The sequence below is a fragment of the Eschrichtius robustus genome, chromosome 8, assembly GCF_028021215.1.
Source record: "Eschrichtius robustus isolate mEscRob2 chromosome 8, mEscRob2.pri, whole genome shotgun sequence".
Taxonomy (NCBI): domain Eukaryota; kingdom Metazoa; phylum Chordata; class Mammalia; order Artiodactyla; family Eschrichtiidae; genus Eschrichtius; species Eschrichtius robustus.
The window spans coordinates 91,518,723-91,540,632 of NC_090831.1; the positions used below are offsets into that span (position 1 = coordinate 91,518,723).

The following is a 21,910-nucleotide window of genomic DNA, read 5'->3' on the forward strand; positions in this document are numbered from 1 at the left end:
AGGCCTACACCATCAGTGAACTGATTACATTAAATATAACCTGATCATCTAGAACTATTTCCAAATTTTGTGTTGCCGTGTTTTGGTTTCTGAATCTGAAGCCCACAGCTTTCCCACTGCACATGATATTTAAATCAATTTCCTCTGAAAGGGTATTTCATGCAGTGTTGGTAAGGGTATAAACATACACAAACCTCTTGGGAGGGAAACTTGGTTGTATATATATTAGAACTAAAAACAACAACAACAACAGCAACACCAAAACATATGTCGACTGAATATTTCCACTTCTAGGTATCTATTCTGTAAGAATAAACACACAAGTGTATGAAGGCATGTGTGCAAGGATGTTCATTAAAGCACTTTGCATTTTTCAAGCTTCTGTTGCTTCTATAATTTAAACAAACAAAATATCTTCCCTAGAGAGTAAGGTCTAAGCAACTGCTAAGGAGAGCAGATTACAGTCTAATTGAAAGTAAGGTTTTGGGTTCCCCTGGTGGCGCAGTGGTTAAGAATCCGCCTGCCAATGCAGGGGACACGGGTTCGAGCCCTGGTCCGGGAAGATCCCACATGCCGCGGAGCAACTAAGCCCGTGCGCCACAACTACTGAGCCCGCATGCCACAGTTACTAAAGCCCGCGTGCCTAGAGCCCGTGCTCCTCAACGAGAGAAGCCACCACAGTGAGAAGCCTGAGCACTGCAACGAAGAGCAGCCCCCACTCGCCGCAGCTAGAGAAAGCAGGCGAGCAGCAATGAAGACCCAAGACAGCCAAAAAAATAAAATAAATAAATTTAAAAAAAAAAAAGAAAGAAAGTGAGGTTTTGAAGGGTAGTGCTGAGTAAAGGATTGCTAATCTCACTGCCAGAATCTGGGAGGCCTCAGGGTACCTGCCATACCTACAAGCCCTTTCCAAGAGGTTCCTTATAATTACAGGGTTTGTACCAGGTTTATGGCAGGCCTAGACACAGTTGACTGGACCAGGGCAGGGCACCTATCCCAAAGGCAACTGATCAATTGGTTGACAGTGGCCTGTCAGGTGGACAGATTCTAGATCTATACCTCAAAGGGGCACGCTCAGATTTCTCTCAGGTAGTTTAAACATGGGGCACACCCAAGGAAGTCAGCAGTTGACAATGGGGCAAAAGCCAACTGAAACACAGACAAGACAGGCAGAAGCAGTGTGACAGCAGACCGGGCACAAGTGTACAGAAACCAGAAGTGCTGCACTGCCATTCCAGTTCTTTAGTGAGGCTAGGCTGCCCCTGGGCGCTATCACCCTTCCTTCCCCAGGTAGCTTTCAAATGAGTGCTCTTTAAACTATATTTTACTCTCTATTATTGTAATCTGAAGGAGTTTCACTAACAGAACATTAAATTGAGGACTGGATTAAGCCTTTTAAGGGCTTAACCTTTGAAAAGATTATGGTTCCCTTTATAGCCTCTAATTATGTGTAATTCAAAATAAAAATAATATAAAACCCACAGTAAGTATAACCAAGTCCTGATAAGTCTGATTTGTTTTTCTTTGGTCATTTAATAAAATAACAATTTTTTTCAAAAAAATATTTTTCTAGAGACCTACATTAGTACTTAGCTTGCCTGCTAGGTAAGCCAGTATTAACCAAGATAAAGGTGGGACTGGAAAGTCCTATCACAGACCAAAGCACCTTGCCTACTACAAGTTAGGACACCAGTCGACTAATGACTTCCAGTAGTAGACAGATAGCGTATTAAAAAAAATTTTAATATGTTCTTATATTTTTAAAAATGGGTCAGAGAGAAAAGAAGTAAGCACATGAGTGAACAGTATTTTATTCCCTAAATATCCCTTAATGTTTTTCAATGCTGTTAGAAAATCATTATAGGAATATATTCAATTATTAATTGAAAGTCCGGGAAGGTTAGGATATTTAGGTACCAAAGATTCAGACAAATGAAATTTAAATTTTTCTTTTAAAACACCAAATACAAAAGTAATTTTCTTCTAATCAATTATTTACTAGTCTTTAGAGGCCACACAGTGGAAAAGTCTTGAGCCTTGCCACTTCCATTCTTCATATTATTCATTGTTGCATGATAGAGGCATAGTGAAGGGGCCAGAAAGGGATGCATGTCCAAAGTGTCAGTTTGCAGGATGGAACAAAGAAGCTAGACTTTGCACACATGGGTTGCAGCAGTGGGGAAAAAAGATGTAAAACTACTACATTCCCGTATCCCCTTTTCTCACCCTTCAATCCTGTACCATTAGCCCTCTTTCTAGCTCAGCATCTCCTCTGTGAACCCAATATTTACATTTACTGAGGAAAGCAACAACCCCTCCTTTTTTTCCGAGAGGTCTGTTGTAGGACTTCTGATTGCACAGAGGTTTTTTTTTTTTTATGTCTGAACAAGCTTTGCAATCTCACATTGTTGACTAGTCAGCTAGTGAGCAATAATGATACATCTGAATGAAATTTGTGTTACCTTTGGATTATACTATAAAATGTATCTCTTGACATTCCTAATCCTGTTAGATTACTTTACATAGATGAAATTTTTGCCTACTTTATTGATCTTTCTTTTGTTTTGTTTTTTAATAGCTTTACTGAGGTGTAACTCATGTAACATATGATTTACCCATTTAAAAGGTAGAACTCATTGTTTCCAATATATTCATAAGAGTTGTGCATCCATATGATGGAATGTAATCAATCATATAAAGGAACAAACTACAGGTGCACAGCATGGAGGAACCAAAAAACACTATGCTAAGTGAAAGAAACCAGGTACAAAGGACTACATATTGTATATTACCATGTAAATAAAATTTCTAGAAAAGGCTAACCTATAGAGACAGAAAGCAGATCCATGGTTGTGTGGCACTGGCAACGGGGAATGATGGGAACCAGAGTTAAGGGCAAATCAGGTGAGGGAATGTTTGAGGGTAATAGGAAGGCTCAAAAACTAGATTGCAGTGAGGGTTGCACAACTGTATACATTTATATTAAAGCTCACTGAACTGTATATTTAAAATGGGTGAATTATATATGTGTATATATATGTATATAAATTATACCTCAATAAAGATTTTTTAAACATCTTTATTGGAGTATAATTGCTTTACAATGGTGTGTTAGTTTCTGCTTTATAATTGAATAAAGATTTTAGAAGAAAAAAAAGACCAAACAAATACTCATGAATATAAACTAAACATACCATACCTCGATAGCTACATTGATACCATGCAGGCTACTAATAATTACTTAATCTGGACATGAAAATGTTTGCCATTCATTACCGCATCAGCAAGTTCTCAAACTGTTTGGTCTGAGGACACCCTTACACTCTTAAAAATAACTGAGGTCTCAAAGAACTTTTATGTGTATATTAGATGTCAATATTTATCATATTAGAAATTAAAATGAAGAATTAAAAAAAATCTTTAGTGATTCAATGTAAAATAACAATAATAAACTTGTACGTTAACACAAAGAACATATTTAATGAAAAGTATAGTTGTGTTCCAAAACAAGAGAAAAAATAGTGAGAAGAGTGGCTTTTTTTTTTTTTTTAACATGTTTGGCAATCTTTTTAGTATCTGGCTTAATAGAAGACAGCCACATTCTCTTATCTGCTCCTGCCTTCAATCTGCTGCAATATCATACATCATGTAGCCTCTGGAAAACTCCACTGTACACTCATGAGAAATGGCAATGAAAAGGCAAATAACACCTTAGTATTACTAGGAAAGTAGTTTTGATCTCACAGAACCCCACAAAGGGTCTTGGAAACTCCTAGTGGTCTTTGGGCCATCCTTTGAGAACTGTTGGTCTAGATTCTGCTCTAGACCATTTTAATTGAGGTTCATTTTAATGAGATTGCTTAAACTGTACTGTCATTAATACAAGCTTTTTGGGAAAATAGGATCAAAAAACTTTCTGAATATAGTTTTCAAAGTATATTGAATCCCACATTGTATAGACTTGGCTGTAACTTAAAGTAAGCAATCAATATGAGACATATCACGCTACATCAATATTTACTAGTTGAATCTCAAACATTATTCTAGACTTATCAGCAAGTAGAATAAATAAGATGTTACTACACATTGTTAAAACACCTGATTGTTACAATGTTATTTTTTAAAGCTACTGTTTTTGTCACTGATTCAGAAGCTTCTGTTTCACATTCTTTTCCATCTTCCCCCATCTCTATTATAATACAAGCTCCCCCTTAGTTCCTGTGTTTGCTTCTAAAATAACAAAATGTTATTGAATTTTTCTAAAATGAGCCTTGACATCATAACCTAAAACAATCATACCAATTTCAATGCCTGAAAAACAGTTATTTAATGGTCTTTTTATAAAATGTGGTTAATTTCAGCTTAATTAATATTTATTTCTCTTGTGCTTCCCAGTAAAGGATAACAATACCATCAGTCAGTTTATTTATGTGTTATATCCTGAAATGTTTGATGATAGTCACTAAAGATGTACCAGTTCATTTGGAAAGTCTCCAAAGGTTTGAAGACTTCAAAGACACCTCTTTGGATTGAAATGCACTTTCCATGTGAGGTGATTTAAAACTCGACAAAAATCTAGATATTTACAACCTAAACTCAAAGAAAACAAAAAAAAAACCAACAAAAAAAACTAGTTTAAATTCTTACTTTACAATATCTCCTTCAAGAGCAATCACTCTCTTAATGATCTTCTGTTCTGGGTTTTTAGGAGACCTAGAAAAAGATAAGGTTATATAATCAGTTATGTCTGTTGTTTTAAGAAAATGAGAAGAAATTTTACAAGAAAATACGCTATATTAAAGTCATTACAGGATCCTTTGCAACCGTGACATGACATCAGTCCTACTTAGGTCCCAAGTGAGATAGAGCTAAGAGTGAAAGAATTCTTATTTTAAACCTCTGAGGGAAAAGGATCACACCGAAACTTTTCAAAAATTAAAAAAAAAAAAAAAATTAATAAAAACCCAGAAGTATAAAGATTTTCATTATTAAATCTAAATACCTGTAGGAAAGAGGATTCATACATAAAATAATTAGGCATTTCTTTAAAATGATAACATACTTAAGTTTCTTCATTTTATTTAAAATAAACAGAGGAGTTTGATTTAAACAAAGAAAACAATGAAGAGAGGAATTTTTTTGAAAAAAAAACGATTAGGAAATTCTTTTTTTTTTTTTTCCATGTTGGTTTATTTCTAACAAAGCACTTAGACCAGGGCCACCCAGAGGAGAGACTGTCACTTCCTCAAGGACTTGAAGTTTGGGGCTGTTCTTAACCCCTTGGTCCCTTGCCACATTTCCTACTTAAAGCTGCTTCTGACCCTTGTGCAGAAGGATCAGTTGGAGAGGGGCAGGGCCCAGCCTTGCTGGAGTCTTGTCACTTGTACTCGCATCATTCTACAGAAGCACAGAGGACACAGCGTTTGAGGTCCCCCTAAACTCTGTGTTTTCCTTCCTCCAAGACCCTACCCTCTTTGGGGCATAATACTGGACAGTCCTGGAGAGAGAGGCAGATGCAGGGAGAATCTGGGGTTCAGGTTTTAGGGTATGGTAGTGCTTGATGAGGAGGGACAAGGGGAGGAAATTCTTTTAAAGCACAATTAGGTTTAGCCATTTAAAGATTATGTAATTCAGAGTGCTAAAACAAGACTAAAAGAAATTGATAGGTTCTGATATACTTAATGCAGACATCATTTATTTTAATCTATGATTAGTAGCTTATGGTAAATGTTTACTTAAGGTAATACTATTTACTCAAATAAATACTCCCCTCCCCTTCTCTTCCCTCCTCCCCCCTTACTCTATCTCTGGGATTCCTCACTCTAGGAGAAGCCATGTCTGTTTCTCAGCAGTCCTACTGAGAAACTCATTTAGTGAGGAACTAAGGTTGGCCAACCTTCATGTGAATGAACTTAGAGGAAGATCCTTCAACACACTCATAGATACAGAGAACAAAAGGGTGGTTGCCAGGAGTGAGGGGAGTGGGAGGTTGGGTGAAATAGGCGAAAGGGATTAAGAGGTACAAACTTCCAGTTATAAGATAAATAAGCCACTGGGATGTAATATACAGCAAAAGGAACATGGCCAATAATATCTTCATACCTTTGTATGGGTACAGATGGTTACTAGACTTATCGGGGTGATCATTTCCTAATGTATGTAAATGTCGAATCACTAGGTAGTACACCTGAAACTAACACAATATTGTACATCAACTACATTTCAATTAAAAACAAACAAACAAACAAACAAACAAAACCCAGTAGATCCTTCAGCCCCAATCAAGTCTTCAGAAAGTGCAGCTGTGGCCAATAGCTTCACGGCAACTTCATGAGAGACCCTGAGCCATACCACCCACTGAAGCTGCTTCTGGTTTCCTGATTCTTAGAAAAATGTGTGAGATAATGTTTGTTGTCTTAAGCTGCTAGAGGTTACACAGCAATGGATAACTCAATCTTAATATGTTCAATTTCCTGCCAATAACATTTTCAGTCTTTTGATTTAACATGTGTTTCAAGAAACAGCTCACATATCACATAAATGATCACTTAACATGTATTTAAAAACCAGAGATAGATAAAAATATTTTCAATTCAAGTCACATTTTGAATTGAATTACCTTTAAAAAGGAAAGTAAATGCACAAATACTAAAAAAGATTAAATACATTCAAAATGTAATACTTCATCAAAGGAAATATGCAGTTTCAATAAGATTTATATTTCACATTATATCTTGCAGAGAAAACAAAATCATCTAAACCATTTGAGTCTACTTGTGAAACTTAGTGACATAACTTTCCACTAAATTAACTATTAATATTCTTTATTTTAAAAGGAAATTTGATCAGAGTTTTTGACTAAACTGTCCCCTTCACTGAATTGACTAAACACTATATTTCTATAAATTTAATGTCATTTATGTACAGCTAGAGTGAGGGATCTGGGCACATTCAAGATGACGGAATTCATATCTTCTGTGCAGGGTTACTTATAGATCTTTAGAAAAATTTGCCCCCATGTCTCTCTGTTTAGATAACCAGAAATGTATATAAAAAAAAATTCAACCTCAGTGATCACCAAAGAATTGTATATTAAAACAATAAGACACCATTTTCCTATTATACTGACAAAGAAATAGTAATAATACTATTAATACAGTTTGTTGTTGAGGATTTAGTACATGTCCTAAAGTACGTGATCATGTAACATACCTTTCGGTAAATAGGTTAAGATTTTATATTCTCTTTAACATATCAATTATGCTTTTAGGAATGTATCCTTATGAAATGGTTGTGGATGCATACAAAATTTTAGCTACATGGATGTTGTCTATTTTAAAAAAGAGAAAAAATCAACAAGAAAAGATTGGTGAAATAAATTATAGTCCATCCACATAAAATATTCTTCAATCGTTAAAAATGACGTTATAAAAGAATTTTTAATGATGTGGAAATATCAACAGGATACACAGATTTAACATGTGAGCTAGAAAATTTATGTGTACCATGACCTTGCTTCAGTAATTATAAAGAGAAAACATGCATGCAACTGTACTGGGAAAAATTAGGAAGGATATAAAGCAAAGAGGAGGGGCATAGTTCTGTGTGTGATAAAACACATGCCTGGATTTTTGGTTCAGATTACTGGGAAGTCCATTAGAAGATGACAAATATTTGTGTCACATGACATTAACTGAGAAGAAACGTTCCAAGACAGGAGTGAGACCTGAAATAATCATCAAGTCTCCCCACCTAATATTGATGCGCTATTAACATTAATGAAATAACATGAAATGCAACCCTTATCAGCGTAAAATAGTATTTATGCCACAACCTTTAAGCTTTTGAGATATACTTGAAAATTATTTTATATTTTAAAATAACCTACATAGTAAGATCATGAGGCAAAATAGAATATACAAAGTGAGCTACATATATAATTAAAGTCTTATGAATTACTACTTCAAATGTATCTATAAATTTTAATGTAATATTAATCTCATGAATCTAATCACATGATTCAAAAATTTTTACAAAGGCTATTACTAACATTAATCCCATTACTGTTCAAAATCTATATCTATATTTTAATCATTAGGCTGTTGAATGCATTACTTGGATGTACGTACAAGTGGTACGAGAGTTATTACAGATTTACACTGTGAAAGTCACTGAACTTCCCTTTGTCTACATTTTCTCGGCCACTTGCCTGTCTTCTAGAAGTGAGAAAAATAACAGGTGAAGGATTACGCCTTACTTTAGGGACACGATGTGTGCTGCCCAATAAAATTTGCATTTGAATTTGAAATTTTAGTGTTTTCATAATAAGCATTGTTTTACAATATTTATTACTGGAGTCTGAATTTTAAGCATTCTGTTTTATGCCGAAGATTTAATTAGGCAAGGTTCGCCAGAGGTTTGGACAAGATGCCTAGAATCGTCTCTCTATTGCGTAGGTCTCAGTAGATCAGTTTGATGTGGCAGAACTTATCTCTAACGAGAATGGTTGTGGGGAAGGGTGAAGGGTTAGCATAGACATAATAAGATTTCCGTGATACTTAATGTTCCTCTCCTTGAATTTCACTTCCTATCTTGATAGAGGTGTCGCCATTTTTACCCTGTGACAAGCCAACAGAGCCATGTCTTCAGTCTCATAACCTTTGTAGCTAATTTCATGTTTGTGTATGCTCCCAAAACGTTGTTATTTTGATCCTGTTTGGAACACTGGGAGGGTACTCTGGAAAACTCAAGAGAGACCCTCTTGTGTTCTGTGGGAATGAGGAGACTAGCAAGTGTGCCACCCTCTCTGTTGGTACACTTGTGCTCATCCTGATGTCAGACATATATCTGAACCCTGTGTCTGAGCACGTTCACCCTTCTCCCATTTATAGTAAAATTCTAAAACTTCCCTCTGTGGGTTGTGTAGATTTTTATATTTATATGGTTCAGGATTGGCCCAGATTATTATAGAATTCATCTCAGGATTAGAAGTCACCTTGGCATATATCACAGAAAGGTCTAAATTTTAACTCTTCATTAATGAGGTAAAACTAAGAACTAATATTCTAGGAATGACCTATAATAGACTATTTTTTATACTGTCGAAAGGATGGACATGCATTAAATCAACTAATTTTACATCATCAAAATGGTAAAAAAAAAAAAAAAGTATTGCTGCTTTATTATCAAAATGAAAATGAAAAGTCCACACAACAGAATAAAAAGTCATGAAAAACCTTAGCAAATGAAAGCTTCTCTTCTCTCTTTTTTTTTTTTTTTAATTTTGGAAAATATTGCCTGGGTTTCACATGATTTTCATAGGTTAGAGTTAGAAAAGGCCTACGAGTGTACCTAGCCCTTTCCTGGCAATATTCAGTCTCACCCATTCTCCATGGCCTAAGCATTTCTGCTTGGGCGCCTTGTGTCTTACAAATGCATGGACTGGGGGACATTGGAAATGGAATCCATGGTCACTGTTCCGCCTTTGGTACAGACAGCTGCCGAATGTAGGCAAGCCCTGTAAACAATCTGGGTCTCATTTTCGGAGAGATAAGGCTAGATCAGAAGTCCTAAACCAGAAGTCAGACAATCAGATCTAGCTTGTAGAAATGTTTTGTTTGGTCCACACATCATTTATTTATTTATTTTTAAATCTGGAGCTGGCCAAACAAACAGGAGACTTCACATAAAAATTCTCATTTCCTGTTCCTCTTAGAAAAATACAAAGATCTGGCACCCCAAGCCTACATTCTTCCATGAAAAGAGTCCACTGGATCTGAGAAGCAGATCCTGAGAAGTTGCCCCAGTGCCAACAGCTTGTTTCATGTGGGTCTCAGTGACTGAGGACACATGAGTTTGGGAACCCCTGGAAATCTTTATGATTTCTTCCACCTCTAGCGTCATATAACAACTGAGAGAACACATGAAAACTCCAGCAGAGGGTCTAACGCATAGTAGGAAATCGGTAAATCTTAGAGGCATCTCTTCCTAAAATAAATTCATAAAGGAGATCAATTAACTGGACACAAGCAAATCGCTAGGATTTTTTTTTTAAGACTTACATAGATAGAATATTTATTTCAAAAACCCTTCAATAATTTCAGTCTGTTGCATTAGAGGGCAAGAAAGGCATTTTTAAAGGTTTGGTCAAATTTTATTACACAAATAACTAAAGAAACATGAAAACTAAATATAACTGTATTCATATCGGAAAGTCACAGGTCAGTTTTAAATTAAATGGGTGTTATCTGTAAAATCATGATAAAAATGACTTTTTTCTACGTTGAATTCTGTATTCTTGCTTCACTATCAGTAGTAGCTCGAACTTTGTGCAAACAGCCCCTTTTATAATGATTTATTTTCTAAATTCAATGCAGTTTTATTAATTAGCACTCTAAAAGTTTTTACTTAGGTCAGCATTTCAGCTACATTTTTGCCCCTTGCAGACTTCTCTTTGTATCATGTGAATCTTTGAAACTTAAACAAAAGAAATTATCAAGACTTTTTTGTTGCTCTTTGGGTTTATTCTTGAAATCTGCACAAGTATGAAGCTTATAACTTCAGATACAGTTTCAGAAAAGTGTATGTATGGGATTTCCCTGGTGGTGCAGTGGTTAAAAATCCACCTGCCAATGCAAGGGACACGGGTTCAATCCCTGGTCCAGGAAGATCCCACATGCCGTGGAGCAACTAAGCCCATGTGCCACAACTACTGAGCCCTCGTGCCACAACTACTGAGCCCTTGTGCCACAACTTCTGAAGCCCGCGTGCCTAGAGCCCATGCTCTGCAACAAGAGAAGCCACCGCAATGAGAAGCCCAAGCACCACAACCAAGAGTAGCCCCCGCTCGGCACAACTAGAGAAAGCCCGTGTGCAGCAACAAAGACCCAATGCAGCCAAAAATTAATTAATTAATTAATTTAAAAAACAAACCCAAAAAACCTATATGTCATAGAATAACCTTTAAAAAAAAAGTATATGTATGTGTGTATATATGCAATCCCTAACCATTACTCTTGCTCAGATATCTCATAAAATGCTCCAATCCAAGGGCCTCATTGTTAGAAAAGCGAATTACAGATGAGGTGGCAAGAACCCAGGTTAATGCTTCAAATTTTTCTTCTATGATACCATATTTTCTTACATAGGGAACAGGTCTTGGGGGAAGGGAAATCCTGGGAAAGGATCACCATCAGGCAGGGGCAGAGGGTTATGTGTGTAGAAAATCCTAGTGGGAAGTGAGTAGAATTTCAGAGCACTGGGGACAGTGCTCTTGGGCAGACTTATTTCGTGGGTGGCGATGGGGTATGGAACGGATGGCTTATTCTCCCAAAGCAAAGCCTCCCTGAATCAGCCTCCTGAGCAGTAGCAATATGATCCTATAGAGACCCTGAGAGATTCCAGGCAGGGTTCTAGTGATCCAAGAGTGTAGCAGCAGGAACAATAAGCTTATGTTTCAGATTTATGGTCGACAATTCCTTATACAAATAAATGTATGCTAATAGTACTTATGAAACAACAAAAGCATGAACTTTAAAGAACTAAACTGTTGTCTATTGATAAACATTTTCTTGGTTAAATTTAAGAGTTGTCTCACCATCACTAACTACGAATTAGAAGAAATTTAATAAGCAAATAGTGACAACTTGTCTTATTAGTAAATCAGCCTTGATTATACAAAATCAATTAAATGTGTATTATGACTCTAACTTCTGTAATTGAAAAAGCTGAAATAGTTTTATAATTGACTGTTTTGATTCTGAAAAATAAATGTCTTCACTTAACTGTGAAAAATCTAAGAAATTTAGTATAATCATAACAATGAGCTAATTTCTATCAATGTTTATTAATTCAAGCATTTCAAAACATAGAACACTGCAATCTTCAGTTGTGAACATAACTGCACTTATACTTCACTGTCTAGAATTGTATGTAAATGAATATATATAGTACATACATAAAATATATAGCACTTATGTAATACACATATGTGTGTATGTGTGTGTATTCCACCATACAATATGGAATCATACTATTTAAAGAAACTCCTCTGAACTATAAAGAAACTTCTGGGATGAAAAATACATTCCCTCATTTATTTATTTTATAAATTTGTGTTTTCACACATTGAATATGCTTAAAGTTGACCACATCTGTGGAAGTGGAGGAGATGAATACCTAACATAAATATAAATACTGACTATTCTTTCAGTATAGACTCTCAAAGTGCAGACATTCATATAGAAATACTACTAATCTGTCCCCAGAGTATGCACTCAGGAGTGTCTGAGCGGTTTTTGCTGTAGTCAAGACAGGTTTTGCTCCTCTAGCTGCACTATCTCATTGAGTATGACTTTTTAGTAGAGTACCACTTAAGGCCATGGAATAAAACAAAATTAACTGGTCTTCAAATGAATTAAAGCCATCAGTCTAGTCTCATAACCCTAATATCATGATTAAGCTAACTGGATTTATACTTTAAGCTTTAAACAGGTTGGGAAATAGTGCCACATGCTTGCGGTAGGCTTGAAGAATATACAAACCAGATGCAGATGTATATACAAATATACAAAACTTGAAAGTGTAAGCTATTGATATTTTCCATATCAAGCCATATTCATATGCATGAATATGTCACAAAAGAAGCAGACCAGGGCTTCCCTGGTGGCACAGTGGTTGAGAATCTGCCTGGCAATGCAGGGGACACGGGTTCGAGCCCTGGTCTGGGAAGATCCCACATGCCGCGGAGCGGCTGGGCCCGTGAGCCACAACTACTGAGCCTGCGCGTCTGGAGCCTGTGCTCCGCAACAAGAGAGGCCACGATAGTGAGAGGCCCGCGCACCGCGATGAAGAGTGGCCCCCGCTCGCCGCAACTAGAGAAAGCCCTCGCACAGAAACGAAGACCCAACACAGCCATAAATAAATAAATAAATAAATAAATAAATAAATAAATAAATAAATAAATAAATAAATAAATAAATAAATAAATATTAAAAAAAAAAAAAAAGCAGACCAACTGAAATGCAAAATGAATAAATTCAGTTCTCTGTATCCCTGGGTTCTGCATCCACGAATTCAACCAACCACAGGTTGAAAACATTTGTATAAAAGAGAAATTCCAGAAAGTCCCAGAAAGCAAAACTTCAATTTGCCGTGCGTTGCGCACTACACTAAATCCACTGAATGGAGTGATGTGTGGGCTGCTGCAGCCTCCTGCCATTCCACAGACACTCAGTCTCTCTCCAGTACCTAGTCGTTTGAACACTGTTCACCTCGCATCTTGTTCGTTGGCTGCTTATGCTGTAGGCACCCTTTGTTTCTGTGAAGCAAATGGTTCCTAAAAAGCCATTAAGTGGTCAAAGCATCCCTCAAAGGTTAAGGGGGAGTGTAAAGTGCTTTCTCTCGAAGAGAAAATGAAAATCCTAGATCTTTTGAAAAGTGGCATGTCGCCTGCCAAAGTGGGCAGTAAGGTCGGTAAGAACGAACTGAGCATTCACACAATAAAGCAGAAAGAAGCTAAAATTTGCGGAAGTGTTAGTGCTTCACCTACAATTGCAACGACAGTCTCTCTGGTTGATGTTGAAGTGCTTACAAAGACTGAGAAAGCATGAAGTGTGCGGCTAGAGAACATGAACATGTCACAGGAGCCTATCCCTGTTGATGGCAAAGTTTTGCGTGAAAAGCACTTCATCTCTGCGAGCGTTACTGTGAAGGGGCTGGGGAGAGCAAGAGGAAGGAGATGAAGGCTGCTAAGGGATGGCTGGCGAGCTATGTGAAGATCACGGGAGAATCAGCATTGGCTGATGCCAAGCGTCATCAGTGCCCCCAGAAGAGCTCAAGAAATTCATAGAAGAGAAAGGCTACCTTCCAGAGCAAGTCTTCAATAGTGATGAAATGTGATGAAAACCCCAAATCGCCTGCCTGTGTTCTGGCAACACAACAAGGAGGCTTGGGTGATGGCCATCTTGTTCTTGGGATAGTTCCACCAGTGCTTCATTCCTGAAGTGAAAAAAATACCTCGAAAAGAAGGGGCTGCCATTCAAGGGCCTCCCCATCATTGGCAATGTTCCCAGCCACCCCAATGTCTCTGCTTCACCGACAAGAATGCAGAAGTAATGTTCCTGCCTCCTAACACTATGTCACTGCTGCAGCCACTTGATCAAGGCATCATCAGGTGCATTAAAGCAACTTACGCCTGCCTTGCCTTCAGGAAGACTTGTGGATTTATGGAAGAGCTTCACAATTACAGAGACTGTAGATGTCCCAACGCCCAAGACAGGAGTGCATGTTGGGAGCCATTATGGAGTGAGGTTGTCTATGATTTCAGGGGCATCCCCACTACTGATGTAAAAGTCAGGAATGTTCCACGGGAAGTTAGTGGGGAAAGCTTCTCTAACATGATCGAGGACAATGTTGAGGAACACCTAGTAGCATAGAGAAACTTTTACCAACAAGGAACTCAAAGATCTGCTGAAATCCTCTACAGACGATGACGATAGTGATGCAGAAGACTTAGAGGAGGCAGAGCTATCAGTATGGATGCCTGAAAAATCTGCAGCAGGTTTTTTTTTTTTTTTTTTTGACAGTTTCATGCATTAAAAGGACATGAGCTTCAAGGATGATTCTTTGATGGAATGAAGCCTCTGTGTTACCTGAGGGATAACGATGCGCCTAGAACCACTGCAAGATTTGTTTGATGATGAAAAGAAAAGAAGAAACAGCTTCCTATAACAATGTTTCTAACTAAAGCACCTGCAGTTGTGAAGCTTTGGCCTTCAAGCTTGAAGATCCTCAGCCCTCAGCCTCTACAGATCCTGACATTAGTATCACTGAGCTGCCTCCAAAGTCTCAACATCTGCAACTGAAACCCAGTTGATACTTCTGACGTCCTGCCAGAAGGTTCAAGTTAGCCTGGTGTCTCACCACTTACCTACAGTGACAGACATCGCATCCCCTCACCCCATCAGCACGGTAAAATAATACAACAATCATCATTGCCATCGTCATCACCATCATCATTATCATCATATGAGGGTTATCAAGAGAGAATAATCAGGGGCTTCCCCGGTGGCGCAGCGGTTAAGAATCCGCCTGCCAGTGCAGGGCACACAGGTTCATGCCCTGGTCCAGGAAGGTCCCACATTGCGCGGAGCAACTAATCCCGTGCACCACAACTACTGAGCCTGCGCTCTGGAGCCCGTGCTCCGCAACAAGAGAAGCCACCTCAATGAAGAGTAGCTCCCGCTCACTGCAACTAGAGAAAGCCCGCCTGCAGAAACAAAGACCCAACGCAGCCAAAAATAAATTAAAAAATAAAATAAATTTATAAAAAAAATTTTTTTTTAATTAATATAATTAAAAAAAGAGAATAATCAGGGTTTTGATGAGGGTTAACACAGTGTGTGTGTGAGTGTGAGAGAGAAGTGAATTTATATTTTCTCTGTTTATAATTATATTTTCTACATGTACTTGTATTTGAAATATTCTGTGTTTTATTCTATATATTTCTCTTTCAGGTCATTAAATGAAAGCAATCTGTAAGTATTCAAAGAAAGAAAATGTTACGTTGTTGATGACGTGTACTGTGCAGTTAGGCCTGCCATGGTTGCATCTGTAGTGAATGTATACAGATTTTTCTTGTCATTATTCTCTAAACAATACAGTATAACAACTCTTTACATAGCATTTACATTGTATTAGGTATTAGATGTAATCTAGAGATGATTTACAGTATACAGGAGGATGTGCATAGGTTATATGCAAATACTACCCCTTTTTATGTAAGGGACTTGAACATCTGTAAATTTTGGTATCTGAAGTCCCCCTCGGATACCGACGGACAACTGTCCTAGTATGTAAGAGCTGAAGTGAGGACATTTACACTGATGCTCATACAAGATGTTAGTGGTACCTGCAGTCACCCGAAAAAGGCTATTGGAAAATGGCACAAGGATCATCCTGTCTCTAACTTAGCTCACTCACAAGTTTGCCACGATGTTGGTCATATTGTGAGGTGTGAGATGCCAAGCTCAGGGCAGGGGACATCCTAGTAAAAGTGAGGAACAAAGACAGTCTTGACCATTTTACCTGGAGCTAGCACTTAGTGCCCACCCACTTTTTCACCCATAATTCATTTCTAACCAGAATGAATAACCAAATATCTGGAATAAATGAGACAGAATTTTTATCCTTATAAATACAAAAATGAATACTTTACCTATGGTGCATTAAGCTTTCGAAGTCTGCCTAATTGGGCCCAACAGGTGCTTGCAATGGACAGAAGCTGTTAAATTCACACGTGACCATCAGAGGTGTGCACTCCAAACAACATGGTCAGAATGTCTTCAATGTAACTTTCTATGATCAGATAAAAATGTGACATATAAACTGATGTACTAAACCCCAGCCCTTTTGTCTCATGACTGTGGTTACCATGTGATACTTTTCAGGGTCAGGCAATATATAAAGAGTCGGATGGGAATGGAGGTATTTCAGTGGATACCAGTAAGAGAGCAGAGGGTGGTGGGTTGAGGGGTGGGTTTACAACTGAGAACCAGACAGGCCAACATACCTCTCAGTAGATACCAGCATGGACTGAGGTTCAGCTGTCCTTCCCCTGATGCTATCACAATATAAACTCCCCAAAGCTGAGATGCTACTCTGACAAGATGTAGAACAATAAACAGACTAAATTTGCTCTGAATTGCCTCAGAAGGCTCTTAAGTTTATCTCAGTTTGAAAAGAATAGGTTTTGTTAGCAATAAGAAACTTAAATCCAGAAACGGCAAAATAAAGGTATATACTTTTGCATACCTGGTTTTTATGGCCTGAGAATTTGCACCCATTCCATTTTCTTTTTTCTACTGCATATATCTGTGGATTACCATTTCTAGTTACTGTGGTGACACGCATTATTAATGTATCTACTGTGCTGCAGATTCAAAATTTCCTAGTAAAATTGAGTTAGGTATATGCGTGAGGAGAGGTGAAATTCCACACAATCATGGAAACTATCCTAATTTCTCTAAAATGCTCGATCTCATGGAGGAGGTTGACAACGTAGAAGTTAGAATATAAGTACAATATGAAGCTTCCTGGCTCATTTCTGTTCTAACCCTGTTGGACTTATTAATTTTTAAAATACAGTACTATTGTTTTGTGGAGGAATTCTGTTAGGTTCCAATAACTACACACAATTTGCTCCCTTGAAAGTGTCAACGTTATACCCCCAATAGTACACTGAATAGCATTCATGAACTGTCTTCAGAAAAAAGTACATCAGGTTTGAGATTTTGCAAAATCAATTCAACTGGTCATGTCTGAAACCAGCATTATCATTTACTTGCTCGGCTTGATAGCCACTTATATAGCTCTGGTTGCTAAGTTATCAGAAACTTTTTCTTAGTATTTTATTTCCTGCTATTTATACTGCAATAACTTGTTACTATGATAGTTTATTTATAAAGCTTTAAACTAAAAAAAATGCTACCATTAAATCAGATGTCTAACTCCTATTTGTTTCTAAGCCTCCTAGTATTACCTCCTTCCTCTCTGCTGGATGGAATACACAGAGTTACAGAAAGGGTAAGAGTTTAGTGTCTGATAAGCTAGAAGGGCTTAAATTTAAAATGGGTTTTTAGTGGCTGAGAATAAATGTCTGATAAAAGAAGGCAGGTTGAGAATGGCACTTTGGAGGGGTTAAAAGAATTGTGAGAGACTGTAAGGGAATTTTGGGGACAATAGGAGGAAAAAGGGGGAGAATATGTCCAAGAACTAACAGAAGTTACCAAGTTATTAGGGTAAACCAAGCCACAGAGGTACAGACCACCAGGTAAGTAGGAAGAGAGTGCGGGGCCAATAGATTCACCAAAGAAACCACTTAAAGACAGAAGACCCTTAGAGTTGCTAAATTTCGTTTCTAGCCAAATTGGTTTGACAGAGCCTCAGAATACGGCAAAGTCAGTTATGCTGTTGTTACAATCTCGTGACTGTCCTTTCCCATTAGGTTATCCTGGAAAAGTTTTATCCTTTGTAGGAAAACTCAGAGGTCAAAATATCCCTAGTTGCAAGTGTTCTAGATACAGAACACCAAAGGAATCCCGTTTCAAAAATTACAACTATATCTCAACCTGTGATGCATTCTTCCACAAGGCTAAAGATCACCTTGCTATTTTTAGTTGACTGTATACAGTCAGCAATAACTATAAAATATGTTCAGGTATGTCTTTTTAAATAAAAACTGAGTATGTTGAGGCTACAATTTGCCAGATGATTTACCCTTTTCTATCATTCTTTAATATAAATATATAGTAGACACTTTTTTTCTAGTCCATAAAGTTTTATTGCAAATAATGGAGACCCACTTAAAATGGAATATACAGTGTCTACCCACATGTGTTTTTCCTTACAGAAAACCACTTTGATTCTACTTTAAAAGACGTTGATTAATGTGAGAAGGCTTGCCTGCTTTTGTGAGCCTCAGTCCTCTAATTCTGTACACACACAAAATGGACTCTAATCTCTCCAGCTGTCACTTTGATGCTCTTCATGAGCTGTACATTTCACAGGCTCTGAAACCACTCTACAGCTCAAACATGATCAACGGCTTTCCTCAAAACCAGAACAGCAGTGAGAGATTATTAAGTCAAAATGGAAGCAAACTCTCCTCTTCATGTGTGCAGAAAATTCATAGAGGGCCTGATTTCCATATGGCTCCCACAGCTGAAGCTTAATGAATATCTTCCAGACACAGGTATAACCATTAATAACTCTCAAATACCTCTAAAATGGAGTAAAACAAGGCCAAATAGAATTAAGGGAAATAATCTCCAACTGGTCTTACATGTCTATCGGTTAAATGCATGAAGGAGGCTTTGATTTAAATAAAAGCAGATTCTCAGAAACATATGCTCACCACCCACCATTCTTCATCTGAATGGTAGAAATTTATGAGTTTCATTTCACTGTAGCAGGGGAGCTTTGCCAAGAAATAAGAGCACAAACATCAGTGATTAAAAAAGATCTCCAGTATAAAATACTTTTTCAGGGGGCTAATCTTCTTTAGAGTGGGTTTATAGGCAATGGCATCATGTTTTGGACTGACCACATGGAGAGATGTTTTCACTTATGCAACATTATTAAACTTTGTTTGGGACTTTTAACTAACCTAAGTCTATTCCCTAAAATAAAATGCCTTTCTTGAAAAGATATAACAAAATCATAAAAATACTTCTCACAAAAATCCTCTGATTCAGCTTCCTTTAAAGATGTATAGCCCCAAAGCCTTGCTGATGCACACCACCGTATCTCTCCCACCTTTTATCAGCTCTTTCTTGCCACTACCATCTGTTTGCTTGCTTTTTTCCAGCGCATTGCCCATCCCTCCAGGCTGTTCACTGGCACTCAGATGCCTCCCTCTAATTCTCTATCGCACCATCCAAGAAATGTCCCGGGTCTTTTCCAATTCTTCTTCCCAAAGCTTTTCTTCAACACTACCCCCTGTATAGTTTGGACACTATCCTCCTCAGATATAATTTTTTCAATGAGATAATATCTAAGTTTCTTCTGGCCTTCTGTTTCAAACACAATTATTTCCTCTTACACTGTTTTGTGTTATACATAGGAGGAAAACTTTCTAAACATCTCATCTTTTACAACCACCATTCCCTAAACCCTTATAATTCCAGGTTTTAAAGATTTAAATACAATACTCAGAGGAGTTATATGATTAAGATGTAGCTAATTCAAGTGTTTCTGGAGATAGCCTCATCCACCAGAGGGCAGACAGCAGAAGCAACAAGAAGAACTACAATCCTGCAGCCTGTGGAACAAAAACTACATTCACAGAAAGAGAGACAAGATGAAAACGCAGAGGACTATGTACCAGACAAAGGAACAAGATAAAACCCCAGAAAAACAACTAAATGAAGTGGAGATAGGCAACCTTCCAGAAAAAGATTTCAGAATAATGATAGTGAAGATGATCCAGGACCTGGGAAAAAGAATGGAGGCAACGATCGAGAAGACCCAAGAAATGTTTAACAAAGACCTAGAAGAATTAAAGAACAAACAAACAGAGATGAACAATACAATAACTGAAATGAAAACTACACTAGAAGGAATCAATAGCAGAAAAACTGAGGCAGAAGAACGGATAAGTGACCTGGAAGACAGAATGGTGGAAGTGATCTGGAAGACAGAATGGTGGAATTCACTGCCGTGGAACAGAATAAAGAAAAAAGAATGAAAAGAAATGAAGACAGCCTAAGAGACCTCTGGGACAACATTAAACACAACAACATTCGCATTATAGGGGTCCCAGAAGGAGAAGAGAGAGAGAAAGGACCAGAGAAAATATCTGAAGAGATGATAGTCAAAAACTTCCATAACATGGGAATGGAAATAGCCACCCAAGTCCAGGAAGCACAGAGAGTCCCATACAGGATAAACCCAAGGAGAAACACGTCGAGACACATAGTAATCAAATTGGCAAAAATTAAAGACAGGAAAATTTATTAAAAGCAGCAAGGAAAGAACGACAAATAACCTACAAGGGAACTCCCATTAGGTTAACAGCTGATTTCTGAGCAGAAACTCTACAAGCCAGAAGGGAATGGCATGATATACTTAAAGTGATGAAAGGGAAGAACCTACAACCAAGATTACTCTACCCGGCAAGGATCTCATTGAGATTCGATGGAGAAATCAAAAGCTTTACAGACAAGCAAAAGCTAAGAGAATTCAGCACCACCAAACAACAAATGCTAAAGGAACTTCTCTAAGTGGGAGACACAAGAGAAGAAAAAGACCTACAAAAACAAACCCAAAACAATTAAGAGAATGGTAATAGAAACATACATATCAATAATTACCCTAAATGTGGATGGATTAAATGCTCCAACCAAAAGACACAGGCTTGCTGAATGGATACAAAAACAAGACCCACATATATGCTATCTACAAGAGACCCACTTCAGACCTAGGGACACATTCAGACTGAAAGTGAGGGGATGGAAAAAGATATTCTATGCAAATGGAAATCAAAAGAAAGCTGGAGTAGCAATACTCATATCAGATAAAATAGACTTTAAAATAAAGAATGTTACAAGAGACAAGGAAGGACACTACATAATGATCAGGGGATCAATCCAAGAAGACGATATAACAATTATAAATATATATGCACCCAACATAGGAGTACCTCAATACATAAGGCAATTGCTAACAGCTGTAAAAGAGGAAATTGACAGTAACACAATAATAGTGGGGGACTTTAACAACTCACTTACACCAATGGACAGATCATCCAAAATGAAAGTAAATAAGGAAACAGAAGCTTTAAATGACACAATAGACCAGATAGATTTAATTGATATTTATAGGACATTCCATCCCAAAACAGCAGATTACACTATCTTCTGAAGTGCACACAGAACATTCTCCAGGATAGATCACATCTTGGGTCACAAATCAAGCCTCAGTAAATTTAAGAACATTGAAATCATATCAAGCATCTTTTCTGACCACAACGCTATGAGATTAGAAATGAATTACAGGGAAAAAAACGTAAAAAACACAAACACATGGAGGCTAAACAATACGTTACTAAATAACCAAGAGATCACTGAAGAAATCAAAGAGGAAATAAAAAAATACCTAGAGACAAATGACAATGAAAACACGACGACCTAAAACCTATGGGATGCAGCAAAAGTGGTTCTAAGAGGGAAGTTTATAGCTATACAAGCCTACCTCGGGAAACAAGAAAAATCTCAAATAAACAATCTAACCTTACACCTAAAGAAACTAGAGAAAGAAGGACAAACAAAACCCAAAGCTAGCAGAAGGAAAGAAATCATAAAAATCAGAGCAGAAATAAATGAAATAGAAACAAAGATAACAATAGCAAAGA

At 37.4% G+C, this 21,910-nt stretch overlaps 1 protein-coding gene across 2 annotated transcripts in view; it reads right to left on the reverse strand.

The window, feature by feature from the left end:
• The window catches only part of IMMP2L (inner mitochondrial membrane peptidase subunit 2), an 895,893-nt gene that overhangs the window by 271,791 nt on the left and 602,192 nt on the right, over positions 1-21,910 (reverse strand). For both annotated transcript variants that reach the window (XM_068549314.1, XM_068549313.1), the window contains exon 5: positions 4,648-4,713. In XM_068549314.1, coding sequence (XP_068405415.1) covers positions 4,648-4,713 — 66 coding nt within the window. The remainder of the gene's footprint in view (positions 1-4,647; positions 4,714-21,910) is intronic.